The sequence below is a fragment of the Danio rerio genome, chromosome 10 (assembly GCF_052040795.2).
Source record: "Danio rerio strain M-AB ecotype USA chromosome 10, GRCz13ab, whole genome shotgun sequence".
Taxonomy (NCBI): Eukaryota; Metazoa; Chordata; class Actinopteri; order Cypriniformes; family Danionidae; genus Danio; species Danio rerio.
In genome coordinates this window covers 30805985-30828973 of record NC_141030.1, presented here as the reverse complement: position 1 = coordinate 30828973, position 22989 = coordinate 30805985, and the positions used below count along the sequence as shown (strand labels likewise).

The 22989-nt window shown below is 35.0% G+C and overlaps 1 protein-coding gene and 1 long non-coding RNA gene across 2 annotated transcripts in view; one reads left to right on the top strand and one right to left on the bottom strand.

The window, feature by feature from the left end:
- The window catches only part of cxadr (CXADR Ig-like cell adhesion molecule), a 68915-nt gene that overhangs the window by 5601 nt on the left and 40325 nt on the right, over positions 1-22989 (bottom strand). Inside the window, 4 exon segments of the mRNA NM_152948.3 lie at positions 331-469; positions 609-731; positions 828-983; positions 7296-7500. Coding sequence (NP_694480.1) covers positions 331-469; positions 609-731; positions 828-983; positions 7296-7500 — 623 coding nt within the window.
- LOC147842101 (uncharacterized) lies at positions 12378-16557 on the top strand. The gene is made up of 7 exons (XR_015501261.1): positions 12378-12433; positions 13146-13247; positions 14072-14155; positions 14288-14549; positions 14715-14905; positions 14971-15123; positions 15318-16557. It is a non-coding gene; the product is annotated as an uncharacterized LOC147842101 (long non-coding RNA).

The following is a 22989-nucleotide window of genomic DNA, read 5'->3' as shown; positions in this document are numbered from 1 at the left end:
GGTCATCAGTGAGTACAGGGGAGGGCTGCCATTGGATGAATAGAGGTGAATCATACAGACATAGGGACAGTGACATGTACCAAATGGCATCTGGGTCAAGAGCTCTCTTTCATTCTTATTCTTTGGTTATTAAACTGAATGCTGAAGCGCAGACTGAATGCCAGTTGGGAGAAGCAGGCGTTTTTCTAATTTAGTGTGTTTCTGGGTGAATTACAGTAACAGATGTTTCTCTCCTATTTTTATAAGATTAATTGTTGGAAAAGGTTTATGTAGACATGGTAACCGTCTGCTTAGGACACAAGATTGCAGCCAAGAGTGTGTGTGGTGTACCTGATCTCATAGGCGATTTCCTTCTCGTACTTCTTCTTGTGGCGAGCACGGCAGCAGCAGAAGAGGATGAGGGCGAGGAGAATGAGAAGCAGCAGAATGCAGATTATTACTCCTGCAATGATCCCAGCTGTATTAGGTGCTGCAAAAGGCCAGAAAGGGACACTTTTAAACCAAGAATATAACCATTAACACATTCACCAAATAAAGTAATCAGATATTAAAGGATAGATCCTGTAACTAAGTTTTAAACAGAATAGGACAGACTTGTAAAGACTCACGTTGCGTTATAGTGACCTCTACCACACACTCTTCTGTTCCAACGCGGTTTTTCGCCTGGCATCGATATGTCCCTGAAGCATCCCCGGTGGCATTCTTCAGAGTCATGGTGCCCGTGACTTTATCTGTGTGTAGCAGGTAGCATTGTTAATTTTAACTGTAGCACAACACAAAAGATTATTAATCAAAAGAAAAGAAAAATACAAGTGAAAAGATCTTACCCAGGATTGCCAATGGAGGCAATAGCTTATTGCCAGAGGTTCTCTCCCAGATGTACTCCATAGGTTGTGTGCCTTCCACAGAGCTACACTTCAACACCATATTCTTACCCACGTAAGTTTGACCCTCTGCACTACATTTGGGTTTAGAAGGACGTACTGAGGAAGGAAACATAAAAGGGGAGAAATTATTAAAAAGGGGAAAACATTTTGAATTTAAAGGCAAAACCCATCAATGTTTTCTAAATGTAAATATCTACAGAACACAGTGAGGTATATTAGTAACAGGTTGAACAAGCTTTTACTCCGATTGATGTTACAAAAAAATAATATACTAGAGTATTGAAATAACTGGTTTAACACCTTCTGATGATACTGCTAAAAGACACAATTCTTAAATAAAGATGCATTTACTTGAGGTGATCAAAATGAAGCAAGTTTGATTAAACAAAACACATATCTGCCAATGAGCAAAGAAAAACTGATATCAAAGAGAAAGTCTTTGCATTGAGAATCTGCAAAGAGAATAGCCTTATATTTTGAAAGTGGAAATAAAAGACTTAAGAATAGATGTCCAGATCCCATCACGTGATTGGAAATCAAGCCCGATCAAACGGTTTCAGACTTGATCGGAATCGGACGTTACCTCCCGATCAGGACTCGAATATATGTATGCAGATGCGGAAAATTCGTTATTGGTTTAGTAATAGATCATAATCGATTATAATGTACTGATGTCATTTATCTCATTTGCGCCATGTCGCATAATTAAAATGCATAAACTCTGCACAATTCACTGCGTGTGTTTGCTGGACAGTCATTCACTTACACTAAAGTTACAGTAGAAGCCCCTAATGCACTCCCATGGAGAATATGAAAATAAACGCAATTTCTCCATCTCTCTCACTGTGGCCCATTTGACCTGCTCACGTGACGTTTCCTCTACTCTCGGCTGTTACAGGAACACTTGTAGATCAAGGCACGAGCGCATGTCTGCAGATTGAGTTTTCTCCACCGCGTCGATCATGGATCAGTTGTGATCACTGCTGCCGTTTATCAGTGTCACTCAACGGTGAACAGCATCAAGCGTAATAGCCAATCGCAGCACTTTTTGTTCAGCGCATGACCAATCATAGATGTTTAACAAGTTGCTTGACAACACACAAAAAGCAAGTGCTTGTATTAAAGGACTAAACTGTATTACAAATGCATATAAAGTGTATTTTAAAATGATACATTTTAATACAGAAATTGCTGTGCTGTGAAGTAAAATATAAAATTGTGTATGGAAAGCATCGTCAAGTCACCATGATGCACCGAGATATCGAATTGAACCAAATCGATGGCATGATAATCGTAACTGAACCGTGAGACCAATGTAGGTTCACTTCTCTAATATTTTCATTATATTCGTTATGCTGTTGCACAGAGTTAGACCTCTTTCCTGACTTCACACAGTAACAGCAACGTGTGCGGCATGACATCAATTTGTTGCAAAGACACTATTGGTTAAATGCCGGCAAAGTAGAACATGGAAGCAGCTTGAAGTGGAGAGCACAAGTATCTCTGCGCTCTGGAGGTATTATAAAGTTGATGACGATAACATTACCGTAGCAAACTGAGATATGTAAACATAAGTTTGCCTGCCGTGTATGTTAAGTTGAGGTGCTGTTTGTTTTTATATTAGATTTTTTATATTTACTGTTGCACTGACTAAAGTCCAAAAGTGATGAATTTGTCATTTATTACTTAACTGTTAACAAACAGAGCACTTCTGTGGGGTAGCTTGAACAGAGTTGTTGAATGTTAAAATAAGGTGAATTAAATAAGAAATAAGGAACATTGCAGATCCGTTTTTTTGCTCTTTATTCTTATTTTATGTATTAGAATTATTGGATCGAGTATCAGCATATACTCAAAGTCAAATAACTCAAATGACTCGAGGGCAAAAAACCTGATCGGAACATCCCTACTTAAGACAGATTTTAATTTTAAAAACATTATATAAAAAGTTACTAACACCAACTACGTCATATATGATTTATAAACATGCATCAACTGTATTAAAAAAAAAAAAAAAAAAAAGTAGTAGAGTAAGAGAGTATATATGAGATCTATTAGTATGCATGAGACCACAGATTCAGCAATTATCTCAAGAAGAAAAATATCATCATTCCACTCAGACCAGCTTAAATATCATCTCCCGCATCACATATGGCGCATCACTGATGTAAAGGACAAGTCCCTGAGGCTCTTCTCACACTCCACCTATATTCATTCTCACCCCATCATAACTAATCACAGCATAGGAAGCCACGATCAGCGTAATGGATACAGCTGCTGCTATTACAGGTGCTGTCAATCAACTTAATTAAAATCAGAGCACAGTGGGTGTCAACATTCTTGGTGATAAAAGAGGGAACAAAGAGGGCGGCAAAGTGGCTGGATATTGTGAAAGACAGACAGCATGTGTTTTCTGAACAGATATGTTCGTTAAAAACAGCAGGCTAGAGGTGAAAAAAGTGGGTGAAGTCTATGTATATAATGGAGGGAGGGATAGAGATGTGGAAAGATAGTGAAAGGAGGGAGCTCTGTGTAGAAACCAAAGCCTGCACAAATAGACCCCCTCCTCGCTTGGCAGGAGATGACATGAGAATTCAAAAGCAAACAAACCTCCAAATTAAAACCAGGAGGAGGCAGATACAGAGACTCAAGTGAGGAGGGCAAAGACACAGACGGAAAGAGATAGTTGGAAGACGAGACAGACAGAAGAATGTCAATAGTTGCTTTCTGTGAATCCTCCCAACCCTGGGCAGGGTGTTGGCGTTTGAGTCTCCATCGGCATTACTGTTTGATAATGGAAGCTGTAAAAACAGATCTCTGGGGCTGCTGGGACAGCGGCTTACAGACCTGAGGATTAACAGCAGGACTGAACAGCAATTTAATAGGATAAGGGGTCAGAGCACAGCAGCTTCCTCTGATGGAGAAATTGAATGTGTGTTGATGGACAGGTGGGAGGGGCAAATCAAGGTCTGGCCTGATGCCTGTGCTGAAACCAACACACACATTAATACTACAAATCTATTTCAGCTTCTTTGAGAGAGGCAATTCTTTATAGAACTTCCTATAAAGGTGCAGTTGCTTTATAGCTCAGTCGTGAGATCGACACAAGCGTGTCTGTAATTTTGAGGTGATCACACTTGACTGGTCATAACAAAGGCGACAAGAAAAACAAGAACGAAAAAGTCAAATTGCCCGATGCAACTCCAGACGCATAAAGGCGTGAAAAGAAAAAGGTCAAACATTTCTATTTTCTGCTTGCAGGAAGGGAAAGATTTACTTTTTCCACCTTGAACACAAGATACAGGGATCCAACTTTAAGCCAAATATGAAATTCCCTGTCTTTCTTTCACTAAAATGTTAAATTTCCATCTAATGATCTGAAAAACAAAACAAAGAACACTGCAGTGTTTATACAGTGCTTAGCATAAATAAGTACACCTCTCAAAAATCTCTTGCATATTTTTGATAGGAAGCGATATAATAACGGCCCAAAAACTAGTACACCCACATTTATGTTATAGAGAAATATTAAATGTATTTTTAGGTTGCCACTTTTCTTGCAATATTTAGCTTGAATTTAACTGTATTATCTTACTGTTTCTAAATATGTTTGAATACTAAAATATTATTTTAATAAATGTATCTGTTTGATAAATCTGTTTTGTTTAAATGCACTAATACATCGACTATATTTCGCTAAGAAACGGATAAAAATGTTCATTTTTTAAAAGTAGGTGCACTCAATTATGCTGAGCACTGCATGTTAATAATATAATATTTAAATAATGTTAATATACATAAAGAAATTAAATGGTTATTTGAACAACAAGAGATTATTTGCCTCAGATTTTTAAAAAAATTATATTTGATAGCTTAATAGTAGTTTTACTACCTGTCCTTTTGAACCCAAAGCTCATAAATTGTGTATTATTCTGGCATGTTAGCCTTAGTTAACAGGTACAGTGTGGTGACTGCATTAGACTGAAGTGACTGCCAGTTAATATTAAAAGTATAAAAATCCCCTGACTTTCAACGTTTGGAATAGACCTTTTAAATTTCCATGACGCTCCAGAAATTCCATGACACACCTAAATGCCACGTCAGAACATACTCTAAATGTGTCTAACAAATGTTGAACTTCAGAAAACAAAACTGCATTTTAACCAGCCACTTTCAGATTACCCTAGTACATATAAAATGCATGTGTTAGGGAACAGACATCAAGTACTGAAATCATATTTAAACTAGGCATGGGACTATAACCGGTTTCAAGGTTTACTGCGGTTTGGAAAAGTCAGGATTTTAATACTGCTAAAATGTTCTGTTACATCATTCCTAAGATATATGTAAAATTCTAAATGTTTTTTTTTTATGTGTTAAAGAAAACTTTGTTTTTGAAACTGAGGACAGCAGAAGTAAATGATTTATTTGGTTATTTATTTAAGACTTATTTATTTTAGAGCAGTAATCAATAGCATAAAACCATGGTATTTTTAACCGAGGTTATACCATCAGAAACTTATTCTGGCCTATGCCTAAAATACACTAATACCTTTTGCTTTTAAATTTACAAATCAAGGGTACACGTTACACTACAAAATTTTTGTCAGTTGTGCCTAGAATCTGTTGAACATTAAATCCTCCACCACGGTCAGGATAATCATTTGAATAAGCGCCATGGGCTGTGAAACTTGCACAGATTGTGCCTTTAAGCTACATGCTCGACACCAAACAAACAAACATTCATTAACATAAACCATCAACCCTTTCGAGAGCAAATTTGAATGCAAAGAACTTTATAAGTTGCTTTTGCCTGTTAAAGGCACTTTGTTTTTGCAATAGCTGTACATCTCAGAGGTGCCATGTAGCACTTATACAGCCCCTTCAAGTGAATGCCCTTGGACGGCTGTCTCTGACGGAGACGTGTTTAGTAAGGAACACACGCACGCAGCCAGACAGCATCTGCTCTGAATGCAGGTACAGAGTCCCCGCGGTCATCAGTGATAGGAAAGAGGGTGGACAATGAAGGGAGCAGAAGAAGCGAGAACAGCTGCATTCATCAACTGCTGCTAGCACAACCAATCTGTGTCCTTCCATCTGTCTTACTGTGGTCCACCTCTAATCACCGGGGCGGCTTTAGCCAAACACTTCTTCACTTTAATAAATGAATGGGATTCAAGTCCACTCAAGTCTTTTACTTAAATAATAACTGCCTCAGAGAGTGACACTAATCGCAAACAACAACATCTTTTCATTATTTGTCTTTTAGAAGATAGAAAATTCCAGCTGAAACTAAATCTTGATTTCGAGGAATCATTGACAGAAACAGTGATGGTTAATTAGTGCTTCTTTAATGTCAGGGTGAATGCTAAGGTTTGGTTAACAAAATTAACTTTTAGTCTATGCAGTTAATATGCAAACAATAGAATGTGACTGTTTTCATACTTTTATTACGAAAAAAATATCAACTTTAATATTGTCTGTTTTATCTTGAAATTCCACTGATAAATGTTGTTTAAGAAGCATTTTTGTACATTGACAGATCACTGCCGCAGCAGCATGAGCCAAGTACACATGAACCAATCGTCTTACTGTTAGTGATTATAGCACAAACATGAACAATAAATCTGTCTTGAAGCTAAATACAGCCATCGTTTAAATGCTTATATCTTATATTATGAAAACATATCAGAGCTGAAATATAATTCTAGTCTTGTGCCACCTGAATGCTGATTATTCAATACATTTGATTAATTCAGGATGGAAATTATGTAATTAATTTAGACTGAAACAATTATAAAATATTCAAATAGTTACTGACCCTAAAGCTTGTTGGGGAAATAGAATTGTACATATTCACAAGGAGATTGGTCCTTTCAGGGATTTAACTATTAAAAATATCTTCCTGTTTCCTCTATTTTACAGCTACTGGCATTTTTGGTTTGCATGAATGCAAATACACAGCTTGGTCATGTGGTTACTGAGTTTCGGGAAGTGACGCCACTGTTGTCATATTGTTTCTGATGGCCTTGTTTGGTGACAGTGTGTTAGCCTAGGGCGTTTCTCTGTCGGCAGTAGTCAACAACAAGAAACAGGTGATTTTTCACACACACGAAATAGCACTGATGTCACACTCACTGTTGACAGCGATCAATGCAGACCCTGAAACAAGGCTCATCAGAGGACCCATGAAATCAAACTTTGTGCATTTACGGTGCAGATCAATACACAGTCACACAGGACTTTCCCTTGTTTTATAGCTCAACTTTCAAAAGAAAAAAAAAACATGAGGATGAAGAGTGTTTTTCAAGAAAAACAATAGGTCAAGCATTTTTTCTAAACAGGGTTAGAGATTGGCTGTCAAAAAAAAGTATCGATTCAAAAAGTGTCTTTTATTTTTTAACTCACCCATAACGGTTAGCAGGTACTTCCTGCTAGCAATACCAGGAACTTTCTTGATCTTGCACTGATAAGTCCCAGTGTCTGTGGCTTTCAGGCCCATGATGTTCATGGAGGCATCACCATTTTTAGGATCAGGCGAGTTGAAGTGAACTCTCCCTTTAAGAGGATCATAGTAGTGTTCAAAGGCCCGGTCACCAGAATACACGATCACCTGCGAGTAGGAAAAAAAAAACAATAAAAAATGAGAATCAGGTGTTAGTAAATTAAACTAAATGTACAGGTATACTGATCAACATTTTAATAAACTGTGCATGTGTGTCATTGAAAGACCAAGTTAAACTTCAGATCTAGACTAAAACCTCATTTTTCTGCTTCTGAAAGTCATTTAGGGAAAGGAAAACACTGTACACCCTTATCACAAAATGTCCTTCAGCACAAGTGAGATATTTGCCCTTTCAATGTTACAACCTGAACAAAGTGTTCTTTTTAGGCCAAATCAACACCTTCTAAAACAAAGCAGAAGCACCAGCAGATCCGTTTTAAAAGAGGCATAGAATAATTCTTCATTAAAGGTGCAGTAGGTGATATTCTTCAGAAGCATGTGTTGTTGTGCTGTTGAAGGTTTCTTCACAGTCTAATAGTAATGATTAAAGTAAATGATGTAAATGTGCTTATATATATTCTTTATGTTTTGGGTAGGAATTAAACTAAAAAATGTTCATCCAATTAAAAAGAGTCGGGCCGACATCTCTCATAATTCCGATAAGTATACAAAACTGTCTGTCAGCAAATGCAGATTTGAACAACTGCACAGCCGTTTGTATGCATCTCCACTGACCGATGTTTGTGCTGCGCATTCACGAGAGAGGAAGAGAGAGCACGCGCGCGTGATCAGTAAAAACCTGCAGAATTAAAACTTTTTAAAAACCTGAATCAATATTGGAGTTACCATTGCACGCTGGAGAAAGGATGACTATGTTGTTCAGCCACTAAAATCTTCCAATGAAAGATTGATAAGACTATTTTCAGTTTCATATGGGACCTTTTACAGCATTGATGATATAGATTTTAATTAGTTTAACAACAAAACACAAGTAAACACCGCTATTCCGCCTAGTCTCTACCTATATTGTTTACCAGGCAACTCTAAATATTTACTCTTGGACAAGCACTAGTCGCTTTTAACACATGAGAGAGGGATCTTATGCTGTGCTCATGTTTAAGGAGGCATGACTCTAGACGACAGGGGAGGGACTGTATTCAGAGATTTATTTAAGTCTCTAAAAGCTTCATCAGAAAAAGTGCAATGACAGGAATTTTGGCTAAAAGACGCACAAGGACATAGGACAAACACAAAAAAAGATGCAAACAGATTCTTGTCAGCCATACAGAAACACATGATCCATTCAACAGTTCCTCTTCAGTTTCACGTGGATGGGTAGGTGGTGACTTCCTGCACAGTCCTGCTTCATGCATAGCCGTCCTGAGAAGCCCCTCAGGGCAAGAGCTCAAATACACTTATGAATGCATCAAACAATATTCAGCACATGGGGGATGAGAGCTAGGATTATGTGAAAGAGAAAAACAGAACTTCTCCTCTGTAGAATCTAGGAGCATCTTGTTTAAATTATCACTCGGTATAGGCAGGACTACTCCAGTCTGTACACGAGTCTGTACTCAGGACTTCAAGAACACATCCAACAACATCTGTAACACTCCATGTCTGAATGTAATAACTAAAATATAATAAAAAAGGGATAAGAAAAACTGCCTGAAGCTGAATACATGCCCTATAACGCACTGCAACTGCAAAAGGCAAAGCAAAGTCTGCTTAGTCAAGACAGAAAACAAAAGAAAAAAGTCCTAAATTCTTGAACAAAGAATGAATTGATGCATCTTTAGAGTATCTATATTATGACGTCTTTATCTTTATCACTTTAGCGAGATCAATCTATCAACTGTTAAAACCCAAGTATGATCAAAAGGGTCTTCAACATCCAGTGGTGTAAAGCAACAAATTACAAAAACTCAAACTACTGTAATTGAGTAGCGTTTCTCAGGAATTGTAATTTACCAAGTAGCTTTAAAAATACTTTCTTTCCCGTGAGTAAATTTTTAGTGTATTATCAGTACTAGTTACAGTTACTCCACTACTTCAACTTGCAGTCACTATTATTTACTGTCCATGAGGATTAGAAAAAAGAACAGTCCTGTGATTCCTGTCCAATTAAATCGCACATATAAGTAAAAGGGATGTCCAAAATTTTTACACGCATTGACCCAGAAGATGGATGTCGCTGATGAAAAAAAAACGATGCAGGTTTACTGTATGATGATCGTAATAGCCTTAAACACCCAGCAAAAGTCAATATGACATCAGATTGAAGTTGTAACCCAATGTCGTGGGGATGTTGTATATTGTTTGGAAATGAAAATCAGGTTGACCAACGCCCAACCTAAAAACAACTAAATATTAACATCTAATGATGTTACAGCTTGAAGTGTGGACATTACCACTATGACGTCTATCAGACGTTGAATTATGGTTGTCATACCTGATGAATAAATGTCAGTATTCGACATAAATCTGATGTTAGTTTAAGATGTTGGCTGGGTGTTGGATTCTGGTTACTTTCTAACACAACCTAAAATAAATAAAATATCTTTTTAGAATTATAAAAATAAGTAATTTGATGTCGTTATTGGATATTAAAATAACATTGTCCTTAGACACTGGCTAGACATTGAATTTTGGTCACCTGACATCACAACCTAAATCTAACGGCTTATGCACTACAGAATGTTACAATTAGACACATCCACAAATTACATGTAAATGCATCAGCTTTTTACAGCGTAATTCTCACTACTCTTCAATACTTTTAAAAGGGATACTTTTTACTCGTACTTATGTAATAAGTACAACAGATGCTTTTACTCTACTTGCACTACATCTTTAGACAATTAATGGGACTTTTACTTAAGTTAGATTTTTTTAGTACTCTTTCCACCACTGTCATTATCACCTATAAAGTGTGTAAATGATCATGCAGTGTACAATACATACATGCATGTTTATATTTACCCAACCTTATATTTACCCAATGGTCTGAATTACAGACTTCTCTGGATTTCTCTGGTGATGTTTGCTGCATTCTTTCAATCGTTAAGTACACTTACTCTTCTAATGTTGTTTGTTAAAAATACAAATGATATTAAATGGTGTAAACTTATATTTAAGACTGGGCTCAACTTAAATCATTAATTTCTGCAAAATATCTAGAAAAAATAAATAAATAATTAAATAAAAGCCATAAACCTAAACAAAAGATTTAAAGGTGCAGTAGGTGATCTGCCAAAATGCTAATCGGATAGCATATTAGGTTTGGATGACAGGGAGGGACTGTGTTTTAAAGCCACGCCTCTTGAAATCACGAGCGTGCCCACTACGACACAATAGCAGACAACCCAGTTCATTCGCCAGTTATAAATGTATGTAGTGGTTGGCCGGGCGGCGTGCAGGAATTTCACTTATTACTAAGCCACACTTACATGCTATTTTAGACTGAATATTCAGAGTAGCGGTAAACAATAGCGGGAGCGTGTCACTGTTTAGTAATGACCCAATATAAAAGCAACTACAGCTCAGCAAGCAGGCTAGGCGGAATAGTGCTACTTGCTGATGTTTTGTTGTTAAACTGAATATAAATCTACATCATCAATGCTGTAAAAGCTCCCATATGAAACTAAAAATAATTACATCTAGCTTCCACTGGGAGAATTCAGTGGCTGAACAACACGTCTGTGCATAGTACCCATTCATAACACAATACACTCTACATCAGCTCTGTGTAACTAATATAGCTTTAAAACATAACATTACCTCTCTAACAGAAATACTTCAGTCATGGTGTGGTGTCGTACTTCCTCCAGCGTGCAAAAGTAACTCCAATACTGATTCAGGAGTTTAAAAAGTTTCAATTCAGCATTTGATTTTGCCGCAACTGACAGTCTCGCGTGCACGTGTCACTCATCTAGACGTGCACACGCGGCAGGCATGCAATCGCTAATGGCGGATATGCGTGAACAGAGATGTGCAAAAGCCCAAATCTGCATTTGTTCACTGATGGTTTTAGTTACTTATCGGGTTTATGAGAGATGTCTGTCCCACTCTATTTAATTGGATGAATATTTTTTAGTTTTACACTGTAAAAAATCCAACTTGACAAATGTTGAAATTGCTTGATTTTTTTTGTTGGTTCAGCAAAAATCTGTAAAAAAGTCTGTACAACTACATTTAACACATTCAATCAACTTAAACAAAGATTTTATTCATTAAGTTAAAAAGATGAGTTTTGTGAGCAACACTTTGCTAGTTCATTCAAAAAAGCATCTGCCAACTTGTTTTTTTGTGTTAAGTCAATCTCTGACTTTTTTAATGCAATGAATATACAAGTAGCATAACCTTTTGTTGATTGAAAAGGTTTCAAACATGTTAAATATTCTAAAAAAATTATCAATGGCAGTATAGAACCTTTTCCCAGAGATGGGTTGCGGCTGGAAGGGCATCCGCTGCGTAAAAACCTGCTGGATAAGTTGGCGGTTCATTCCGCGGTGGCGACCCCAGATTAATAAAGGGACTAAGCAAACAAGAAAATGAATGAATGAGTATAGAACCTTTCATGGTTTGTATTAAAAAGTAAATGCTGAGTGAAAATGCTATTATTATTATTATTATTATTATTAATACAATAATAAATATCGTTATTCTTCACATTGTTATTAAAAACAACAAAAAACACTACAATACTTATAGTAACTTTATTTGAAACTTTTCATTTGCAATTTAACTTTATTTGGTGCACATTTGCAGAAATAAGCTTGCACGCACATTATCATCTCGTGTTTATTCATTACCCTTTAAAAAAAGAAAGGCATACTTTGATATTCCAATATTTAAAAATAAACCACGCACTTAAAAATATGTTTCTCAAAGGACGATATAGCATCATTCTGTCTTGAGCTAAACCACGCCCTCATTACGATGGTTGCGCTTACGTAACGTCAACGTCTCAGGCGGGAGAAACTGGAAGCATTGTACTTCGGTGGGGAAAGAGGCAAGCCGTGGAAGAGCAATCTTAATAGTAAGTGTGCAAAGATTGTAGTTCTTTGTTTAAGACACTTCATCTAAATTTGTCCTCCTAAATGTTCATCATATACGCGCAAAAATGTGTGCAGATGCGGCGCTTAGTGATTATTCACATAATCTCTCTTTGTTATGTGATAAGAGTGAATGAATATTTGTGTTGCCGTAAATCATATCCATGCCCCGGGTAGCAGGAAGTAATCGGCCCGAGCTCGGCTGCCCTTCGGCGCCTCCGGCTCCGACTCGGCATCAACGAGTGTTATACGGGCGTAGTGTGGCCCGCAGCTCGCTCGCGCAAATGCGTTTGTGATGCAGCTGTAAACACTGGCCAGATTCCTGTTAACATTATCTGGCCCGAGTCTGTCTCGGCTCGTATAAGGACTCGGCTTGTGTAACTGATGACAACCGATTAAATTCTTATTTTATCTAGTAATTTGTTAGCTCCACGTTTAATGATAATTTGAGAAAATATATATGGTACAACAGCAACAAAATAATAAAAACATTTAGTGTGGATGGTCGCAATGTTTAGATGAAAACAAAACAATATTATTTATAAATGGATTATATATATCATCAAGGGAAAACAGTGTAAAATGCGCTTATTTTCGAGATAGCACGCTTCCATGCAGACTGTTTTTTTTAAGCAGAAGTTTGGTTTCATAAGAAACACATGCGTGAGTCAACTCTTGGTCCAAACTCCAATCCAGACGGTGGCGGTAATGTTCCAAAAGCTGGTTGCCAACCGCTATGATGATCACAAGAAGAAAAAGAAGTTTGGCGTTTCAAAACAGTGGATTCCGGTCAGAAAGGTAAGGTTTTTGCTGCTTGTATACTGTATACTTTGCGAATTTAATGCTTAAAACATTTTCACAGTGTTAGGTTATTGTTAAGTTATTGTTTAACTTGTTTATGCAGTGCATCAGTGATCGTTTACTGTTCTCTTTAAATTATCATTCTATTATTAAGAGAAATATATTAGTATGTGCTTTAATTTATATGTGTTAGCCTATGTGAATCAATTATATCTTATGTTCAAGTTGTAGTTTGCGCATGTAAAACTAAATTTCTTAAAGCAGATTTTGATGGGTTTTATTTTTTGGTTATTGACAGTTATACTTTCTGATTTAAATGAATGGGTATAAATGAATATTTTTTTGGTTAAGTCTTACTGTTCTTGTTTAACAAAGGTTAGTGTGGTCATTTTGTAGCACATCACAGAGACCAATAGCACATTCTTATGAACATGTGAATAGGCATGTTATAGTTGGGTGATTAAAGTCCATGCTGTAAACTGCTGATACATTTTCAACATAGATTGAGCTTTTCAGACTTTACATTACTAATTGCTTCACAAACAGCTGAAATGGTTTATTGTTATTGGCTATCATCATCATCAAACATTTTACACAATGGTAGGTTAATCTTCATGGGTACAGAAAAATGCATGTGCTTGGCCATCTTACAAATCTATGTCTAAGATTCATAAGGCTGTCTCTCTGCATGAATCTCTGAATAAATCCTGTGTGCTGATTATTTACACCATAGATATTATAGCCATTAATTAACTTTGATAGTATTTCAGGATTTTAACTTTTTGGGGGGAGGTTAACAACAATGTGATGTTTTATTATAGACACACATGAGGAAGCTCGACTCAGCTTGGCTTGCAGACAGATGAGGACGGTGATTGCCCGTCATACACCTAAAGAAAGAACAGGTTTGTTTGCAATTATTTTAAACACATACTGTCAACATTATGTCATTGATCTATTACACTGCCATTGTCATTGATCTAGTGCCCTGCACTATACTAAAATAATGTTTTGTTTTGTAAATGTATCTGATCAAGGGGCATTAAAGACACAACTATAGTGAACGTGATGAAGAAAAATTATTTGGAACAAAGAGGCTGGAGAAAAAACTGATATGAAGATTTCAGAAATTGATGCAGCACCGCAAGTACCATCACCACCAATGACTATGGCAGGATCCTTAAGAACACCATCAAGATGCACAAATGCTGTACATTCCAGTACACCTATGAACATTTACAGTCCTTGTTCAAGTGGAGTCGGAGATCAAGACAACTTATTGCAACTCGTCATGTCTTTGTAAGAATTCAAGACATCACTAAATTTGTAATGGCTTAATGCAGCTAGAAAGTAAAGATCAACTAGAGAATATCAGCAGTGTCTAACCCACTGTTGTATTTACACAAGTTGCATGAGAATAAACAACAGGTTGATTTATACTAATTTGTTATTTTTCTTTTTTAGCACGACTGAAAAAAAGTTTTAAAATCATGTGACGTCATAAAGCAGCAACTGTGCCTGATTCTCACAAATCAGCAAAACCAAAACAGACGTGATGAAATTCCAGATGTAAACACATTTGACCTTTCTTTGTCCAATTTGATTTGGAAAAATCAAATCAACTAAACGAGCAACCCGAACAAATGAAGAAACTGGTAAGTTTCTTGCTTATTTCTAAGTGTTTTATGTTTATTTATTTATGTGTTTTTTTGCTTCGTAGGTAGCCTACTTTGGAATCATTGGTGTTTTCCACTAAGCAGTTTGGTGTGTCCCGGGAAAGCTTTTGGCTCACTTTTTGGCTGAACAAATTAACTGGAGCAGGGCAAACCAAAATGTGGCCTTTCATGCACTCTCCCTTAGGACTGTCTAGTCAGTAAGTTGGTTTTAAATATACATTTCAGTACAATTAGGGGCTGTTCCATCTGTGTATTTCTTTGAATCATTAATCAAAGGAACAAAACATCTATATATAGTCCCATTTAGGTTGTACTTATATGAGAGCAAGCATCTTTCTTTTTTCATTTGTACTTTTTCACTACTAATTGTTTGTTTATCTTTTAATCACAGATGTAGTGAGGAGAAATGTCCATACCACATCACTGATAAAGAAGTGGAAAAATGCATTACAAGGTGGCTACAACGTGCTCCTGACAGGGCTGGAGGAAGGAGGGAAGAAGAGAAAGCTAATGTGTCAAATGTCTACATCAATAATTTATTTTTTAAACAACATTTTAAGTGTATTAAGATGTTCCCTGATACTTGGGTAATTTGTTTCTTTTATTTGCAATTTATATATATATATATATATATATATATATATATATATATATATATATATATATATATATATATATATATATATATATATATATATATATATATATAAAATGACAATATGCTAAATTCTGAAAAAGCATCTTAATACATTTTTAATTAACATAATATAATAAAAATATTAATAAAAAATTGCACAAGACATATAAAGATATACAAGTCCAATTTGATATATATATATATATATATATATATATATATATATATATATATATATATATATATATATATATATATATATATATATATATATAATCATCTAACTCATTTAAATGTATTATTATGTTTTATTTATTAAAAATGTTTCTTAAGAATTCTGCATTTCTTTTTACAATTTTGACTTGTATATTTTACATATTGTCATGGGTATTTGTAAGATGTTTCTTACATATGCTAAATATGCTAAATTCTGAAAAAGCATCTTAATACATTTTTAATTAACATAATATAATAAAAATATTAATAACAAATTGCGCAAGACATATAAAGATATACAAGTCAAATTATATATATATATATATATATATATATATATATATATATATATATATATATATATATATATAATCATCTCACTCATTTAAATGTATTATTATGTTTTATTTATTACATTTATTAAAAATGTTTCTTAAGAATTCTGCAGTTCTTTTTACATTTTTGACTTGTATATTTTACATATTGTCATGGGTATTTGTAAGATGTTTCTTGCTATATCTTAAATTGGTTTCTATATTCAGGTTTATATAAAATTAAGCTGTTTTAAGATGTGTCTTGTACAATTTTTTAATTCAAGTCTATTGGGAAAACAGGGTTGTTTTAAAAACTTCTGTGTATGTGTGCAATTTCAGATTTTGTCTTTAAATCTTCCTGTGTGTCTTTATTGTGTAGTTTTATTATTACTTGTGCACTACAAAATATTTTATTCAAGTTTAGTATTATTTGTTTATTGCAATCAATAAATGTTTATTATTTATTTTGTCCTTTGTTTGATAATTTTTGTTATTGGAAATGTATGCTGTTTGCATTTTATTCAAAGGTTGAACGCAGTGCCTACACTTTGCCTTTACATTATAGCCTGCGTTTGCTGGTATATAAATGCAAATGGTTGTAATACCATGTATCAAGTACCAATATAATACCAAAAGGTTTTATATCAAGGTATATTGAGTTGCGCCAGCTCCGGGCAGCAGCGCACATTACTCGCGGGCCGATTCTGGCTCGGATGCGGCAGCGAATCTAGCTGGAACTGGCCCAAGTGTATTTTACTATCTAGGGTGGCTCTTAAAGTGACAGCGCGTATATTCCAACTGCTTATTATTATATTAAGCAAACAAAATCAAATCAAAACCAAAATAATAGTAATAAATCGTTCATTTTGAACTGAAGGTGTATACAGTGGAACACTTATTACTAAAGTAAGATCCTTTACTGGCAGTTTTAATATCATATTTATCCATGACCAGCCAAGGTACCAGCACAAAACATGTAATTATGCAAGTATAGATTTTGAAATGAATTACAACAAATACTAAGATTTATATCTCAAGGCAACTAGTAATTCAGATTGATTGCTCTAATTGCCCTGCTGAAAAAAAACAAAACAAGCATATGCTGGGAAGGTATATGTTTTGATGCTGGTATGCTGGTCTTGCTTGTTTTAATGCTGGTTTTGCTGGTCTTAATGTTGGTTTTGCTGGTCTCAATGCTGGTCCTAATGCTGGTTTCAATGTTGGTCTTGCTGGTCTCAATGCTGGTCAGGAGCAGCACTTAGACCAGCAAAACCAGCACTGAAACCAGCAAGACCAGCATTGAGACAAGCAAAACCAGCATTGAGACCAGCATCAAAGCATATACCTTACCAGCATACGCTGTTTTTTCAGCAGGGTGTTGTGAATAATTTATGGAATATTCTAAGGTTATTAAAATTGATAGTGTTAGGTAGTCTCAGAGATGTGCTGTAATTGTTATATATTTAATATAATTGTGTTTCCTTTTCATGTGATTAATTTGACTTAGTGTTTGTTTTTTTTTTTTTTTTTTTTTTTTTTTACAGATACACTACCTCGTTTTTATACTTTAGTGAAGAACCGCAAGAAAATGAATGTTTTGGTAAAATGTATGTCTTTTTTTGCCATGTGTGTTTACTCCGATAACATTTTATTTATTAGTACTAATTTCCAATTGTATTTTTTTTGGTTCATTTAACTTCTGTAGTTTCAGACCATTCAGACAAGAAATGTTCAGTCAGCACAACTTAAAAAAACAGAGCCATCTGTGTTTGCTCGGATAACATATAATTTCTTAGTACTAATTTCCTTTTGTATTTTCTTGTTCTCTCAACTTCTGTCATTTTTGGCCATCCAGACAAGAAATGTTCAGTTAACACAACTTTTGCTCTGGTAACATATAATTTCTTAGTACTAATTTCCTTTTGTATTTTCTTGTTCACTCAACTTCTGTCATTTCAGGCCATCCAGACAAGAAATGTTCAGTTAACACAACTTTTGCTCTGGTAACATATAATTTCTTAGTACTAATTTCCTTTTGTATTTTCTTGTTCACTCAACTTCTGTCATTTCAGTCCTGCAGACAAGAAATGTTCAGTTTGCACAACTTAAAAATATTTGTTGTGCTGCAGGTGCAGGTTTCCAGAAAACTACTAATGTTAAGTTGACTCAACTAGACATTTTTTGTTTCACTGACAAATTATTTTCAGTCAGTGTAGCTGATGTTTTCAAAAGTTGAGTAAACAAGAAAAAACAGAAGGAAATTAGTACTAAGATTTTTTTTGTTGAACTGGCTTAAAATTTTTTACAGTGTATGACTTACCCGGATTATAAAAATACATATAAATACATTTAAATCATTTACTTTAATCATTACTATTAGACTGTGAAGAGACTGTCTTCAGAAAGATTTTTTGTTGTGCTGGTTGAAAATCACCTACTGCACCTTTAATCTCATAATATGAGCTTTTAGTAGGATTTTGTTTGACACAGTACAAAACACAAACTCAAATGAAATGACAAAAATTCTATAAATGACGCATCTTTAAATGAACACTTTTTGACTGCAAAGAGTAGTCAGCCTTTATTTTAAGGACAATTCACTTTTACTTAAATATTTTTTTATAATTTTATTTATAACATTATTTATACTTACTTTACAGTATGATTGAACCTTTACAAATGTCAGTTTATAAAATAAACAAAAATCATTTAAAAATAAACGCTATTAACATTTTTTTCCTTTCTCAATATTCTTTTACACTCAATGTATAAATTACAGAAAACCGCAAAAAAACTGTTGCTACTTTTAGTTAACTACAAAGAAAAGGTCATAAAGGGTCACTGCTTTTTATGAGGAGAGTCTTCAAGGACACAATGTGACTTGTTAAAATGGAAGTGTGCATATGTTTACTTGTGCGTCTTGTTTACACTTGAGGCTATGCGTGTATACCTGCAGGTTGGTGCACTTCCTCTAGGGCCACATCAAGCTTGTTTGTAATGCAAAGCAGCACTGAGTCACCTGCGCTGGAGATCAGTCTGCTTTATAACCCGGGCAGTTTCTGTTGACCTGCCTGTCTGTATCAGTGTTTACGCTCACTGCACAACCACAGTCACGGCTTTGAACAACACTGTCTGCTACTGGGAACTAATTCAAGCACGACTACTACAGCCTTTACAACACAGACGCAGATCAATACAGAATGATATAGTACTGGAAGTACCATAAGACCCATTTAATTATCCTCAATGCACATTCCTGAACCAAAGAAGATTTATTTATCTTTGCGATTTGTATTTATAGTTTAATGGCATGCTGCTTCCTCTGTAATTATAATTCTGTTCATTTAGATAGTTGTTTTGTTAAATTACTAATTTACCAATTACTATTAACCCACATTACGTAGCATCCATTTTTTTCATTACTAAGAAATACCTACACTCAAAAAGGTTTTTGGTGCTTGTTTTTTAAATAAATATAAAACACAATTTAACAAGTTTTTTGGGAGACAACTTTGTTTATGTTGAATTCACTTAAATGTGTAATAACTATTAGGATAACTTAATCGATTTATGTTGGAACAACATGAAAGAATTGTTAAACTCACTACAGTGTACAGTGAAAATATTTGCATGAGTTACTTTAACCAATCAGGATGCAATGAATTTATCATAAATAAAGTCATTTAAAATACTTTTTTTGGTTCATTAAAGAATCCTAAAAATGAAATGCATCACATTTCCATAAAAACATTAAGCAACACAAAACTGCATTTATTTTGGAAATGGAATAGTTCACAATGTGTTCACAATAGTGAATAGTTCACAAGGTAACTTTGTTTTTATTAAATAAGCAAATAACACTTTTAAAAAAAGGGTAGGTTCTGAACAGTAGTGTATTTCAAATTCGGTAGTATTCACATTACTCAAAATATTAAAATGGCAACTGATGTTGATTTAAGATACAAAATTAATAAAACATGTTCATACAGACCTGAAAATGCAACTGGTGATGGAATGTAAAGCAATTTAGGGTAAAATGTTAAAACGAAAAATTGTGCAGCCCTAAATATCATCATTGTATTTTGCCCCCGTTTATGATGAATCACAATATTAGCAATAAATCACAAGAAAACCATCTACAATATATCAAGATATTTGTAAATGAAGGGGGAAAAATGCATTAAAAATGTATAAGATGTATTTTATTACCAGCACATTTCATTTGTAGAATTGCAACATTGATATGTGTTCGATCCGAGTGCCACCTCATGTACGGTCACCATAGTGTACCGCGGGTGGAATTATCACTAAATCAGCATCTATATTTTGTCCTGGGCCTATTATTGAACACTCAAATGTAATGTAAAATAACACTGTTCATTCTTCATTGATGGTCAACTATAATAATCCCAACTTTACATTGCAGCTGCTGCGATGTGACTACTGTGAATGCACACATTGCGATATCGCTGCTGATACAACATATTGTGCAGCCCTAAAACAATCTTTTTTCGTTTTCCTTGTAAAAATGGCTTGATAAAATGTCTGTTTACTTCCATTTTCTAAATGTCCCTTTTGTTTTGTATCTCGCATTGTCACTCTCAGGCTCAATCACAGCAGGACTATTGTGCAACTGCAGGTGCCACGCAAGAGATTATGGAGCCACAGTGCATGTACAGTGAGTGTTGCCCCCAATTCCCATCCATTCTTCCCTAATGCTAATGACCGGTACATTTTTGTATGGAATTCGTCAAACTTGTTAAAGGCGTCCCGCAAAACAAGAAAATCATTCACGCTTCACTGAGTTCCAAAGACCTTCACAATGAATACCATCATTGGAAATTGGGTTCTGCATTCAAGGTTGATTCATTGTTTTTACTTCTTGTGTTTAAAAAAAAAGGAACTGTTGCTGAATACAGGGGAAAAAACACCCTCAAAAGGTGGCCTTGTGTGTTTATATACCATGTCAAAACCCTCTTCTTTTATCTTAGATCAAAAGCACAGGATGAAAAAAGGATGTCTCTCAGATAAACCAAGACCTGAATTTTATTTGACTCATTCAGAAGTCCAATCACTGAATAAAAGGGTCATTCAGTTTGATACAGAACAGAGGAAAGGATTAACAGAACGCATCTACTACAAATCAGAAAGCATTTTTTGGAAGCAAACTTTTTTTGTTAATGCCTTTGTCAGTTTTGATAAATTTAAAATTTATAATTTCTGTATAAAAGCAATTTAAAAGCATTTCTTACAATCATAGAAAACCTGTCCTTCATTGTAGTTCATTGCAATCTCACACAGTTTTGTTAAAATCAATGAAGTGCTCTAAAGTGCACAATGAAACTTATTACCCACTAGGGCACCCCTGTAGAAACAGCTTTGGATTTCTATTAAGCTGAATACAGTGTTGTAATTGACAGTCTAGCTTGTGAAAAAAATGGACAAAGCTAAGTTTATGACATTTGCATATGAAAGTATTTTTTTAAATATTCAAATCTCCCACACTCTACAACACTGGCTTCATTTATACTATGAAGTACTTTGTCATGTTTTATTGGATTGCATGATGGAGAGCTACATTATAATAATGGCACTTGCCTGAGTACACTACCTAACAAAAGTGTTGTCGTCGATCCCAGTTGAAAGAGCAAAAAAATAGTATCTTGACTTCTAGTTTATCATTTGGAAAAGTGGCAGAAGATTTTTTGCATGTAATGCTGTGTTCACACGAGGCGTGGCAAGCATGGATAAATCATGCCATTTTCATGTAAATAGACACCTTAACATTTTGGTCGAATATGCGCCCGAAATTTAATCTATGCGACCTCATAATATATTTGGGAGCATGTGTGCGACTGCATATAATGGTTGTAGTGTGACCTGTTTTGATTTTTATCTAAAAACGTGCTAAATCAGTCTTCCCTGCTGCTATATTGGTTAATATTATCTGTCAATCACTCAAGGCTTTCCGCTGTCAGATGACAGTGAGCTTTTGTGACCGTGAGAAATGCAAACGGCTGAAGAGTGAAAAGCACACAGATTTGCAAACTTCACCTAAAGTTACAAATAATGGCAGTAATGAGAGCGATCATGACATGTGGTGAAAGTTGATCCGCCAGCCGAGATTAATTGAGTGTTTTCGGAAAATGTGCCTGAATCTCGATGCGTTGCATTCACTGCGTGTTGAGAGCAAATGTCCACTAAATGTAATATCTAACACTGTACACACCATTGCCAAAGAAGCTTGCCTTTACTTAGTTTAAACTGAGTCTGCGGCTCATAACAGAGTGGTATTGCGATTGTGGTCATGGCGAGAATTCTGCTCGGCCTGCTCGTATATTGGTTCAGCTGACCTGCCTGCCTTATTCACAAACACAGAAAAATGTAAATTAGCTTGTAACGAGACTGAGCATTTAAAATTACACAAACCGAAACCAAAACTTTTAAAGAGTGGCAGAATGAGTGAGACTTTGCTTACTTTCTTTGGTCCATTCTTTCCTGAGCTGCAGTATGTTATTTTTCTATTTAGTTACTAACTAAAAAAACTGTTTTGCAGATTTCAGCCTTAAATTAAATCATCTATTATAAGCTTTCATTTGTTTTGTAGCAGAAATATTATTTATTAAATTGACAAATTTAATACTGCAATGTTTCATTTTTGTTTGATGTAAACATTAAAAATTTATTTTTCATAGAGTAACAGACTTTACAGCAGATAACTCGCATTCAGGCACATTCAAGGCAGCATGATAATGAGAAATGTAGTTCATTGTAAGTGTTATTGACATTTTCGTCATCATTAATATTTAAAAATTATTAGACATACATTTTGGGATTATTGCACAAATATCAAAACTCATCTCAGGATTAGTTAGATTGTTTCTGTTTATTGTTAG